This window comes from Marmota monax, unplaced genomic scaffold, assembly GCF_021218885.2.
Source record: "Marmota monax isolate L192 unplaced genomic scaffold, Marmota_monax_Labrador192_F-V1.1 WCK01_AAM20220418_F8-fsc00005, whole genome shotgun sequence".
NCBI lineage: Eukaryota > Metazoa > Chordata > Mammalia > Rodentia > Sciuridae > Marmota > Marmota monax.
In genome coordinates this window covers 31,813,707-31,827,341 of record NW_026692254.1, presented here as the reverse complement: position 1 = coordinate 31,827,341, position 13,635 = coordinate 31,813,707, and the positions used below count along the sequence as shown (strand labels likewise).

The window sequence follows — 13,635 nt, the reverse complement described above, 5'->3', positions numbered from 1 at the left end:
GGGAAAGACAGCCAGGGGCAAAGTCTTCTGTGCCCATGTAGATGGGATGCCAGTGCCATGCTCACTGCGTCCTAGATCAAAGGGCTGACCGTGTCAGGGCATGCCCAAGGTCCCTGCTGGCACAGGGCAGGTGTTACTCTGAAATCCCCAGTAGGGTTTATTGCATCCCCAACACCCAGGGTGCATCCCAGCTGTATTAACTCAGAACTTAGGGGTGGACCCTTAGATCTGGATGTGTAGCCAAGGTTGAGAATCAGTGTCACTGAGCTTTTGTCTACCTGGAACATTGTGATCAGCTCTTAAAAGTGTATATTCACAATGGACGTAGGCAGTCCAAACCAAATATGGGAGCCGATTTGGCCTAAAAGTTCAAAAGGGAAGAAAATTAGTTTGGCCTTTACTTTAATGGGTTATCTGGGAAATGGGTTACTTTGGGCAGTGGAAAGGGCATGTGAGTGAGGAGACAGGAGGGGAGGGGTCTTGTCCTTGCTCTGCCACTGGATGGCCCCTTGCTCTTCTTGAACGCTGCAGTCCTCAAGTGCAAAATGCCAGAGATTAGACCAGATATTTCTTGAGTACATCTTCAATGCTGGAACATTAGGATGCCAGGAAGTTAACTCCCCTTTCTGGTTCTCCTGTCCTGTACCTCAGTCAAGTGACAGCAACTGGAGCTGGCCCATCTCGGTGTCCACCACTTCCGCTCATCTTCTCCAGAGCTCTTTTGCTGCTCAGCTTTGAAACTAGAATTTAGGAAGAAAAGTCATAATAAGATTAATGCCCAGCTCTGGCTTTGTTTCTCCTCCCTAGTGACCCGAGCATCCCCAATTAAACACCCGCTGCTTAAGAGGCAGGCTCGGATGGACTATAGCTTTGATACCACAGCTGAAGACCCTTGGGTCAGAATTTCTGACTGCATCAAAAACTTATTTAGCCCCATTATGAGTGAGAACCATGGCCATATACCACTGCAGCCCAATGTCAGTCTGGGTGAAGAAGACGGGGCACAGGGACACCCAGATGGGACCTCACCAAAGCTGGACACTGCCAATGGTGCTCACAAAGTTTACAAGTCAGCGGACAGCAGCACTGTGAAGAAAGGGCCCCCTGTGGCCCCTAAGCCAGCCTGGTTTCGTCAGAGTTTAAAAGGTCTGAGGAATCGAGCTCCAGACCCAAGAAGGCTGCCTGATCCAGCCTCATCCCTGCAGCCAACACCTGCTTCCAGGGAGCCCCTGGGGCCACACCCAAGGGCCACCTCCTCCTCCATTAAGCAGAGAATCAGTTCCTTTGAAACCTTTGGCTCCTCTCAACTGCCTGACAGAGGAGCCCAGAGACTAAGCCTTCAGCCCTCCTCTGGGGAAGCCTCCAAACCTCCTGCAAAGCAAGAGGGAGGACGGTTTTCTGGCCTCTCTGGGCGAGGGGCTCCATTCTCTGTGGAGCACAGGTATCCAGAGCAGGAGCAGCTGCCCTCAGGTTTCCCTGCAGCCTCCAAGGTCAGTGATGCAGGTGTGTCGGAGTCTCCTCCTCCATGGCAGCGGCCCCATCAGAAAACCTTCTCCCCTGACCCTGACCCGCTCTCGAGGCTGCTGTCCTCACAAATTAAGGACTCTCAAGGCCCAGTCCTCAAGATGCCAAGCCAGCGGGCACGCAGCTTCCCCCTGACCAGGACTCAATCTTATGAGACTAAGCCATTTGATGAAAGGACCAGTAAGCTCTACTCCATCAGCAGCCAGGTGTCCTCGGCTGTCATGAAGTCCTTGCTGTGCCTTCCATCTTCAATCTCCTGTGGCCAGACCACCTGCGTTCCCAAGGAAGGGGCATCTCCAAAGTCATCGTCCAATGAAGATGCAGCTACAAATAGTTCCGAGCCAGCCTCCTCAGACCTGGGGTTTTCTCTCAAGTGAGTGTCTACACCAGGGTTTTTCTCACTGTCCTCACCTTTCTTTCCTTTCTCATTTTTCTTTCTTTTAAAGTTCTACTTACCACTTAGTCTTATTTTTATTATACCAAAGATGGAACCCAGGGGTGCTGTCTCACTGAGCTCCATCCCTAGTCCTTTTATTTTTTTATTTTGAGAAACAAGGTCTCAATTGTTGAGGCTGGTCTTGAACTTGCAGTCCTACTGCCTCAACCTCCTGAGTCGCTGGTATTACATGCATGTGCTAGCCTCCTGGCCTATACCACTTTAAAAAATTTCTCAGATTTACTATCAGATGTACTAGTTTAAAATTGTTCCTCCTCTTCTGCTGCTGTTCCTCCTCTGCCTCTGCCTCTTCCTCCTCCTTCTTTGAAAATTTAAGTTGGTACATTATAATTAAATATAATAGTGGGATTCCTTGTTACATATTTGTACAAGAATATAATATAATTTAGCCTTTTTCATTCTCCAGTACCTCTTTGTGTGCATGTGCTCACATGTGCACATGTGCGTGCCACACCTCTCCCTTCCATATTAAGGAGAAGGTTTCACAACACCTAGCCTCAGAAAGTGAAGCACAAGATTGGCCCCCTGGCAAATTACCCATGGAGATTTTGGAAGGCAGGTGCACATCTGAAAGGTCCCATTCTTAATTCAGATGAAGCTAAGAGATTATCCCTTGGGAGTTCCTGCTGCTCCCCAAAAGGAATTCACTTGTACTCTACTCCTAGGCTCAGACCCTTGGACAGGAAGTTAGGACACCTGGGTTTTGGCCCCAGTTCAGGTACTGACTCCCTGACCATGAGCAGGTTCCTTCAATGCTTATCCTTAGTTTCCACTTCAGCTGAAATTGAGAGGTGAAGGAGAAGACCTGCTTCACAGAAATGTGAAGTGGGCAGAAGTATTTTGGGGGCTTCTTCAGAGTTGGAGCTTGGTCCTCCCTCTTTAATCAGTGCAGTTCTGCATTTGTTTGTGTTATTTATTGTTCTTATGCTGCATCAAAATTTAAAATGCCCCAAAGTGTTTAGCATCATGCCTGAAATAGAGTAATTATGCAACAAATATTAGCTCTTCATAATATTGCTATTCATGCACTGTGCTCTTTCTTCTTATGAAAGCCTTTCAGAGCTAAGAGAATATACAGAAGGTCTCACTGAGCCCAAGGAAGCCGATGACAGGGACCATTGTTCCTCTCAGTCTGGTCAGTCAGTCATCTCCCTGCTCAGTTCAGAAGAATTAAAAAAACTCATTGAGGAAGTGAGAGTTCTGGATGAAGCAACATTAAAGGTAGGTTTCTTTTGTAAGTATTTACAGTGGCAAGAGGTTATTGTGGGTTGTTTGGTTACCACAGTTTGGACAAAGGGGAAGCAGCTCATGAAGTTCCATGGGTCTTGAAGCTAGAGAAGTCAGCTCCTAGTTGCTGACACAAGAGACCCACGTCTCTCCTTTCCAAGGTAGAGGGACACTGTATCACTTGACCACAGTAAGACTTTACATTTGAAGGAAGTTTTCCAGCATGAGATGCTTTTAATACACTGCATCATTTTTCCCATTTCATAAACGAGAAAGGCAGTGTTCAAGGACACAGAGCCTCCTTGGTACTCCAAGTTCAAACTCAGTACTGTGTCCACATCCCATGAGCTACCAACTTGGCCTGTCTCCAGTGAGATGCTGTGTGGTAGGTAGCACAGTGTTCTCTGTAAACAGCATGGGCTATGAGAGGTCTCACTTTGGAGCTTTCAGCATTTCTGATCCACATTGGAAGGTGAGCTCACAGAGTCCCCATGCATCAGCCAAGTAATTCTGGAAGCCTTAGTTCCCATATGCTTTCTGAGCACATCCCAAAAGGGAATAGTGAGAAAGCAGCTGGGCAGAACTAGGGCCAACTGTCAGATGACCATGGGATTCCCAGGTCTCATATAGAATTCCTCCATTGGAATAATCCAGATTAGAAGGATAGAACAAGGAGACCCTCACTTCCCTATAAGAGAAACATCATAGCTGCAATTCCCAGGTGTGGTAAAATCTGATGAGTATAAGGTGTCCCTGGGCCTTGATTCCTCCTCTGTGACTCTCACACCTAGCTGGGACCATGGTTCCCCAAGGCCTGATTTAGCTCAAATGAAATAAAGGAGGCAAAAGTGCATAAAATACAAAGAGCAGTCCCACCTAAGGTGTTATTGGGAGGGTATTTGTAATCTAACCTGGCAAGAACCTATAGGGCATCCCAGCGGGGGAGATTTGGGCTGGCACTGGAGCAGTGAGGGACACTATCCTTTCATCATGTCTGGTCTTGGAGATTCCAAATCAAAGGATCACAGAGCCAGCTGCAAGTCAGGGACTCTGATGGTGCTTGGAGCAAGTGAATTCTTTGACATAAATTCACTCCCTAGCACAGGTTGCAAAACAGTGACTGCCGAGCTCTGGGACCCGAAGGTGTATTTTATTTCGTCTCAATGATGATTTTTTTGTTATTGAATTCTAGATATTACAAAACCTAAATCAATACCTGGATTTCTAACTCTATTCTTTAAAGGGAATGATCTAGTAGCATTGGGTCTGTCTTCCTACGTAGTCGCCAACCCTTTAGAGCAGGAAATATATATTTGTTGTCTGTGATTCCTTCATCTCACATCTACCCATTTTGCTCATTTAAGTGACCTGCTGGCCTCTGTAGGAGCCGGAGCTTAAAGACTGCAATTCTAGACCAGAATAGGGGTTGCTGGCTCTGGTCTATACAGGGAGGTTGTCCTGGCTCTGTGGGAGCCCATGTCCAGGCTGGGAAATGCTGTGTGTGTACCTGCATTTGTGTACATGTCTGGTTATGCATGTATTCTAGAGAGAGAGGTCAGCTGGGCCCCAGACTGCTGCTACTGGGTCCCACAGAGGAGAAGGGAGAAAGAGGGAGTAACCAACTTCTGCAAAACAGTACTGAATCTTGGCTTTCTGACCCAAAGTCCTTGTCCTAAAGACATGGTAGAGCTTCATTATCTATCATGCTGGGATTTTAGCTAACTCCATAGCGGCTAGCCCAGCATGTATTAGTGCGGGTACAGATGGGGTAAGGAAGAGAGGAAAAGAATTGTGCTTGCTGTTTTACATACATCTTTTTTCTACTTCTAAACTTCCTCTGAAAGTACAGTCTTCTCTATAGATGATGAAACTGAAACTGAGGTTTGAGGAAGTGACAGAACTTGGAGCCTGGCCCAGCTGAGCTTGATAAAATAAATCAGTCTGATGTTAAAGCATTTATTGAATTGTTCATGCTGCTGCCCTGAGGCGTTTATGTGTTTTCATTTGCAGCAATTAGACAGCATCCACGTCACCATCTTACACAAGGAGGAAGGCGCTGGCCTTGGCTTCAGCTTGGCAGGAGGAGCAGATCTAGAAAACAAGGTGATTACGGTAAGTGGGCCAAAGATGGGGGTGTTTCTGAGCCTGAGAGGATGTCTCTGGGGGAGGGGCAAACTTGCCAGGTTGGGGCCCTGTGCTGGGGAACAGAGGAATGCATGACGCCAGGTCACTGGGCAGGCAGTTAGACAGGATCTTAAAGGAGAGCCAACAGGACCCTCCTTTTCAAGAACCACAGACGGGTTACTTGTGTGGGACTTCATATTTAACCCTCATCCTAATCCTCACTTTAATAAAGAAGGTCTCTGGGTACGCAAAACAACTTCAATGTACCCAAATGAAACTGAATCACTTGTGGAGCTTCAAAAATGTGTGTGTATGTGTGTGTGTTTATGATTTTCACACCAGAACATCTGAATCAGAATTTTGCAGGATTGAAGCCCTATTGCCTACATTTTTTAAGATTCCAGGGGATATTTTAAAAACTGAAACTACATTTTATTCAATGTCATGTCTCTTTCTTTGGAAATATAGTCCTAGTAATCACTAAGATTTAGATAAGAGTTGTTCTGTAATGCCAGATTCGTGGGACCCTAATAGACTTTCAGGAGTGGAATCCGATGCAATCACACAAGAGTCCTTATTGCAAGCTTGAGCCTGGACTCACAGCCGTTTCCGACGCAGAGGTCCCGAGGAGTGAGCCCCGGCCCTTAGTTCAGTGAGGATTTATAGGTTTTTTTGGGATACTCTATGCATCACAACATCACACAGCAAATCATTTCACACCGCGGGAAAGTGAAACCACAACTCTTAACATTGATTAGCACATTCACTGGCGGAAACAAGTTGGGTAGGGGTGATTGGTTAGTGTAAGAGGAGGATTCATTTGAACTGATTGGTTTAATCCTCAAGGGGTGTACGTATTGAACTATATGGTTTCCTAACATGTTATCAGCTACCCAGACTACTGGGGGGTCATCTGGCATCCCAGGTATTCTCCCTGTCCCATGCTGATTGGTGGTTGTTAGGGGGTTGCTATGGGTCCTCACCTAGCCTAACTGAGTCAGGGACACCTGGCCCCTGCAGATCTCTCCTGTTATTTGTAGACAAACAACTCAGCAGGGTGGATATGTGCCTAAGAGTGCTCTGTGGTTTTTTCCAAGGACAAGGGTCACGTCCCCTTCCTTGGACAGGCTTTGAGGTAGAAGCTGCTGTTATTTATTTTTTCAAAAATGGAGTCACATCAGTTTCTCAGTTTATGAGCACAGGCGCCTTTTTAGAAGGCTGTACAGTCAGGATTGAAGACCTGGCCTGGGGTACAACACAGATCACCTCATAGGAAGGAACGTCAAAAGGCAGAGCCCTGTAAAAACAGTGGCTTTCCTGCTTTTGCCCACTCAGAGGGTGAGACTGTTCACTTAGGCAGCTGAGAAGCCAATCTGATGGTTAGTTGAGCACAACGGGCCCCAGCTGGAGGAAAGAACAGTTACTGTGCATGCATGTAAATAGCAGTACACATCCCAGGACTTCAGATCCCGTGGTCCAGCCCCTGTTCACAGAGGAACTGCTAAAGCCCGGATGGTGCTGAGAGAGCAACACATCAGTGGACCCCATGATTCTGGCCTGGGCAATCTGATCAGCCCACTGCTCCAGACCAAGTGTACTTGACCCAGATGGTTTCTGATCCTCCTATCTTCATGGACCAGGCAATGACATAGCTGCTGTGTCTCTCTAAAGCTGAGCGCATATAGTTGTCATCCCACAGCTGTGTTGTCTCAGGGTATGTAGATGGTGGTGGGATCATTTGAATGTCTTTGCCCAGCTGCAATAAATCCTCCAGTCCATAGCACCGGCCAGCTTTAAACACACCATATCCCCTTGCAATGGTGATGTGGTACATTACTATTTGTCACTTCAGTTGGTCCTGAGTGAGTAGTGACTTCCTTGATTTATTTATAAGTTCTTTACCACAAAAAAAGCACATAAAACTAAAAAGTACCTATTTCTGTTATTAAGCACTTGGCTGAACACTATAAACAGGTTCCTGATTCTGTTTGAGAAGGCTCTCTTGTGTTTGAATAGAGCCTGCCTGTGGGAATAGCACTTCGGACCTTTTTCTCTGTCCTTGAGTAGCAATTTCTCCTCACTCCATTTGGCCAGCCACCCTGAGCACTCAAATTCAGCACGCTGAATGAGCATGTGAGCAAAATTTCCTGTTTCTCCTTCCGTGTTTAACAGTTCTCTTCATTTATAGATTTGTAAAAAGAGAACCAAGTATGAGACCATGCATGACCAAGCACCATGCTCAGTGACCTCTTGTCTAAATTAATCTTCCCACATCTTGGGTTGAATAGTTGTTTTATAGAGGAGGAACCTCACAGCAGAAGTTCTGCTTCATGCTGGGGGCTCACAGCCTAGGAATTCTGACATTATCTGACCACATAATAGAATTTTCTAACACCAAAACCACTTCAGAGACTAAAGTGCTTGTTCACATCATAAAAAGTAAAACAATCTGTAGCCCCTTTAAGTGAGTGCCCATCAATCCTCTTAATTATAATTTACATCATTAAAGAGAGCAAGGCAAAGACATTTTGTTTTAATCCTGCATATTTTTGTGAAAGTGATCAAGAAGTGACTAATGTCTAGACTGCCTACGATGGTGTATATCAAATATATCCTGCAGAAGATGGGACCAGAGAGAGCATTTCTCTATGGAGAAAGGGTTCTTTGTTGGAACACTTTGGGCAATCACCATATCATATTGCCCGTTCTTAGAGATCTATGCAAATTTGCATTGTAGTGTTTCTAATGTCTTTAGAGAAATAGACGTTTTCAGAGGTTTTTTTTATTTTTATTTTTTGCTTAATTCAGTATTTCTCAAGTTTCTTTGATCTTAGAAACCCTTTATTACTCATCACCTATTAACATGCCATAGAATCAGAATTCAAGGGAAGTAGTTTGGGAAATGCTGATCTAGGACAGGTAAGGCAGAAGATTTCCCCGGGAATGTCCATGAAGATTGTAGTGATGTGGTCCAGGGCATGGTTCTGAGAAGAATTCTGAAGGCTCACTTGGACGTTATTGCTGGTGATCTCTGCTATGGGTAGAGGACAAGGGGAAGCTAGTCCCTGTGCCAGTAGCTCTGATCTAGGACACAATTAGTCTTAGTTTTCTTTGGCTTCAAAAATCCCTATAGAGTTGACTGCCTGACAAGTTCAGATCCTCTATCAATATGGATCTGACTTCCTGATTTCCTTTCATTTACTCAGGTTCACAGAGTGTTTCCAAACGGGTTGGCCTCCCAGGAAGGGACTATTCAGAAGGGCAATGAGGTTCTTTCCATCAATGGAAAGTCCCTCAAAGGGGCCACCCACAATGATGCTCTGGCCATCCTCCGCCAAGCTCGGGACCCAAGGCAAGCTGTGATTGTCACAAGGAGGTCAACTCTGGAGGCCACCCTGGATTTGAACTCCTCCACTGACTCTGCAGCCTCAGCTTCTGCAGCCAGTGATGTTTCTGTAGAATCCAGTAAGTTCTCCCCACTCAGTGGAAGCTTTATGGACCATATTGCCTCTGGCCACTTGGAGCCAGTGTAGGTGGGGATGCTTAGTAATTTGTGGCCCCAACCACATGTGACCTGCCTAGTATCTTGTGGAGATGTGTCTTGTGTTCACGAGTGTGTGAACACAGCACCAGCCGGGTCATCCATGGCTTGGGAGTGGAGCAGCCTCTAACAAGTCCCTGCATCTTCCTCAGCAGCAGAGGCAACAGTCTGCACGGTGACACTGGAGAAGACCTCGGCAGGGTTGGGCTTCAGCCTGGAAGGAGGGAAGGGCTCCCTGCATGGAGACAAACCTCTCACCATCAACAGGATTTTCAAAGGTGTGGTATGGGCTTTTTGAATGCTCTCCAGTTTCATGGGCACTTTCTGGTGACATTGGTTTCCCATAACCCCATGTCCTCTTGAGAGGCATGCAGGTCCATTTAGGGCTCAGTTTTGCTTTTCAACCTTTACCCCTTTGCTCAGATAGCCCCTTAACCCCTCTGTTTTACTAGGTCCTTGTTTTAGTCAACTTTCTCACAGCTGTGACTAAAATATCAGACCAGAACAATTTTAGAGGAGGAAAAGTTTATTTGAGGGCTCACCATTTTAGATGTCTCAGTCTATAGACAGCTGACTCAATTCCTCAGGGCTCAAGGTGAGGCAGAACAACATGGCAGAAGAGTATGGCGGAAGGGAAGTGGCTCACATGATGATCAGGAAGCAGAGGGAGAAAGAGACTCCACTCTCCAGATACAAAATATATACCCCATAATCACACCATTAATGAACCACTTCCTCCAGCCACACCCTATCTGCCTCAAGTTGCCACTCAGTAATCCCATCGCAGATTGATCACTGATTAGGTTAAGGTTATAACCCAATAACTTCTTCTCCAAATCTTTTTGCTTTGTCTCACCTGTGAGTTTTTTTTGGGATACCAAATCTAAACCATAAAAGTCCTCTTGCAACTGAGCCCTGAGCTTGGTTCAGCTTAGCAGAGCCAGGACTAGAATGAGGCAGGTGAAACCCTGGCCTGAGGTTCAAAATTTAATGGGGCACCAAAATACACAGTAATCAAGATCAATACAATTTCAGTCCTTCCTTTCTTCCTTCCTTCCTCCCTCCCTTCTTTCCTTTCTTCCTTCCTGGGGTACTGGGGATTGAACCCAGACACACTCTGTCACTGAGCTATACTCTCAGCCCTTTTTATTTTTGAGACAGGGTCTCCCTAAGTTGCTGAGGTTGGCCTTAAAGTTATGATCCTTTTTGCCTCGGCCTTCTATATCACCAAACCCAGCTCAATGCAAAATTTCAATTGATTAATTAATTTTGCAGTCTCTGGGAATTAAACCTAGGGCCCTGAGCATGCTATACAAGTGCTCTGTCATTGAGCTATATCCCCAGCCTTCAGTGCAATATATATTTTAAATCAAACTAATTTTAAAAAATTCATGTTGAACAAAATACAATCAAAGTCTGGCTTTGTACCTGCTCCACTTGACCTTACTGGCCTTACCCTAGTCCTAACTCATCAGCTCCCACTTTTACTTACAATTTTGATATTTTCTTCACCATAGATTGGGGAGGACTAAATATCCCATACATTCCTGTAGCCTCAGCCTCTGTCTCTGGCCCCAGCATTGGTTTTCCACAAAGGGATGCCCATGCAGGGACGGTGCTCTCTGCTGGCTTAAAGTCAGGGTGGGGAAGCCAAGGTGTGGGGGTGCAAGAGTATTTGACATGGGGGTCACTGGGTTTGGGTTTTCCTGTGAAAATCATGAATGACCTAAAGCTGCCATATAAATCTTCCCTGAATTCTTTGCTACTCTTCAACTGGAAGCCTATGCACCACAGGGCAAGGTGTTGTGAGACCTGAACACAGGAAAGGATGCTAAGAGGTCTGGGAGCTAGTTCCAGCTCTGCCTCTGAGTTGCTGGGTGACCACTTCTTCTCATCCAAAGGAAAAAATAAAATAAAATAAAATAAAAGAGGCAAAGAAGTATAGGTATGTGTCTGAGAGCTCTTAGAACTGGGACCCTAAGGGCCTCCCAACTCTGCTCTCTGTCCTACATGGATCCCTGTGGCCAACTGGTTTTGTTAGAGGAATCTCTGTGGCAGCTATGAAAACCCAGAGGGTAGGCTGAGGTGTATATGATGATTCCCCCAGAATCTATGTTAATTCCAATTTTGAGAAAGATAATTTGAACTTTTTCAAAGGTCAATTTGGAATTAGCATGGGGTCCAAAGTCAACAGAGTCAAAAGACTTGGACCCATGAACTTGGTTCCAATGCTAATTCTCCTCCTTAGAGTAGGATGAGCTTGAGCAAGTCAATTCACCATCCTGGGCCCATTTGCTCCTATGGGGATAACTAACCAGCTGCAAGGTTCTAAGGGATGTGGATGCTAGAGCCAGAAGTTCTGGGCTTCAATGCAGGTTCAACCACTTTAGCAGTTTTGAAGCTCTGAAAGAAGCACTTTAGTCTTTGGTTTCTTCACCTGTAAAAAGGGAATACTAAAGGCATATGCCTCATAGGATTACTGTCACCAATGCAAACCATTAGCACAATGCCCATCATAACAATTAACCAAAATAATTTAGCTATTTTATTATTTTGTATTTTTTTTCATTATTTGTGAAGGTCATGGTGTCAACTGGGAAATTTATAAACTGTATAAAAAGTCCTGTTTCCACATGCAGCTTTTGAAGAGTGGGTACCATACAGAATTATGTCTTTCTTATATGGGCACAGAGGCCTTCTCCATGCTGCTCAGAGCCAAAAGCCCATGAAGACTGACTCATGAAAATCTCACCAGCTCTGTTCCTGTACTGCCCAGTACTGTTCTCACAAGAAAGGGAGACCAAAAGCAAGGGGGTGGGATATTGGCTCAGTGTTCAAGGGAGGCATTGAGGAGGATTTAGCACCCTAGAATCTTCTGTGAATTGTATGAGTCTTACTAACCGGGCTCTGGCTTGGCACTGCCTGGAATCTCCTTCCTCTGGGAATAGCAAGGGCTGCAGTTTTCCACAGAGAGCTGGAGCCTGGTGTCTAAGTGCTGAGACACCATTTTATAATATTCCTCATTTTGGAACCACCACCAAGCTTCCAAGAAATGGATGTGTCATTCTCTTCTCAGCTGTCCTGGCTCCTTGGAGATCACAGGTAGAAGTAACTTCTCGTTTTGTCCTATCACCAGTCGAGCCCATTATAATGTTCTTCTCCCTTGTTTCAGGGGCAGCTGCAGAACAAAGTGAGATGGTCCAGCCAGGAGATGAAATCTTGCATCTGGCTGGCACTGCTATGCAGGGTCTCACACGGTTTGAAGCCTGGAATGTCATCAAAGCACTGCCTGATGGACCTGTCACTATTGTTATCAAACGGAAAAGCCTGCAGTCCAAGGGGACCACAGCCACTGGAGACCCCTAGACAGGGCACCAACTCTGAAGCCAAAGCCATGAGCACACAGCTCCCATAACTGCTGATTCTCAGGGTCTCTGCTGCCCACCCCACCCAGATCAGGGAAAGCACAGGTGTGCTTCCTGGGGATTGCTGCTCAGGTCCAGACCTTCTGGAAAACAATCCAGCAAGAGGATTGTCATCAAAATAAGGCAGAGTCATGCTGGGGTGGCTGATACAAACTGTATACTGTATATATATGAAGTTTAATGATAATGTTGTAGTGCCATAATAAAATGGATATATTACAATTTGATCTGAACCCATGTCCTGCTGTGCAAAATCTTATGAGTATTATAACTGTAACAACCTGCCCCATAATAGCAACATTTGTTTTTATCATGATTCTGAAGTGTGGGCAGGCCTTGGCCAGAGAGCTCACCTCTCCCTACTCCCACTTGGCATCAACTGCAGCAACTCAAAGGCTGGAAGTCTTTGACCGTGTGAAGGATCATTTCATAATACATCTGGGAGTTGTCTGCCTGGGGATGCAGCTGGGCTTTGGCCTGAACATCTACAGGTGGCCAACCCCTGTGGCCTGGGCTTCCTTATAACACGGCTCCTGAACTCTCTGGGTGAGCATCCCGGGAGTGCAAGAGCCAGGTAGAAGCAGCATCTTTTTTATGCCCTCATTTCAGGAGTCCCATAGCATTGCTTCCCCTGTAATCTGTCAGAGCTGGCCCAAATCCACTCAGATTTATAGGATATGAAAATATGGCCAAGGCCATATTTGGAAAATAAAGTCTTTCACACAAAACATTTGTTTTGGAATAAGTGATCCTAGGCAAGGAAGGTGTCAGGTGATAGAGCCAGTGAGCAGAGTAAAGGTGAGACTCAAGGTGTGGAGAGGTGCACCAACAGGATGTACCACCATGTATGTAAGCATAAGATAAAAATGGCTACCACCTTCCTCTCATATGCCAAGCACTGTGTTTGATGTGAAATGGTGTTTAGTAATCACAGCACCTTGTACAGCATGTGGTTCTGTGCCACTCTATTGATGAGGGCACTGAAACTCAGGGATAGTAAGTAACTTGCCCAGCTGTGAAGTGATCAGAGAGAGATTTGAGTCCTTCGGTGGTTTGGGAGAGATCAATAATAGGCTCTTAGATCTTTGAGGCCAAAATTTTTGTAAGTTAGGGAAAATACCTATGAATACCCGACCAATGGGTATTACCTTTGGTCATTGCTGAGCACCTGATTGCCAAACTCAGGACAAGTCAATGAAACTTTCAATTAGCAACAGCCAGCATACTTTGACCAGGTCTAGTCCAGAATACCAGCCCCTCTTGAGCTTCTGCTCCTATACACTGAATGTGGGGGAAGGCCTGACAAGGATCACAGATAAAACACAAAGTAGTTTATT

General features: G+C 45.7%; 1 protein-coding gene across 3 annotated transcripts in view; it reads left to right on the top strand.

Moving 5' to 3' along the window:
* Il16 (interleukin 16) overlaps positions 1-12,531 on the top strand; it is a 128,225-nt gene extending 115,694 nt beyond the window's left edge. Inside the window, exons 14-19 of one of the 3 annotated variants that reach the window (XM_046438479.2) lie at positions 808-1,897; positions 3,034-3,202; positions 5,219-5,320; positions 8,539-8,797; positions 9,029-9,151; positions 12,046-12,531. In XM_046438479.2, the coding sequence (XP_046294435.2) occupies positions 808-1,897; positions 3,034-3,202; positions 5,219-5,320; positions 8,539-8,797; positions 9,029-9,151; positions 12,046-12,239 (1,937 nt within the window). In that variant the 3' untranslated portion in view covers positions 12,240-12,531. Of the gene's footprint in view, positions 1-807; positions 1,898-3,033; positions 3,203-5,218; positions 5,321-8,538; positions 8,798-9,025; positions 9,152-12,045 lie in introns of all 3 variants that reach the window. The other 2 variants (XM_046438470.2, XR_006850448.2) reach the window with 2 other exon arrangements.
* The last annotated feature ends 1,104 nt before the right edge of the window (positions 12,532-13,635 follow it).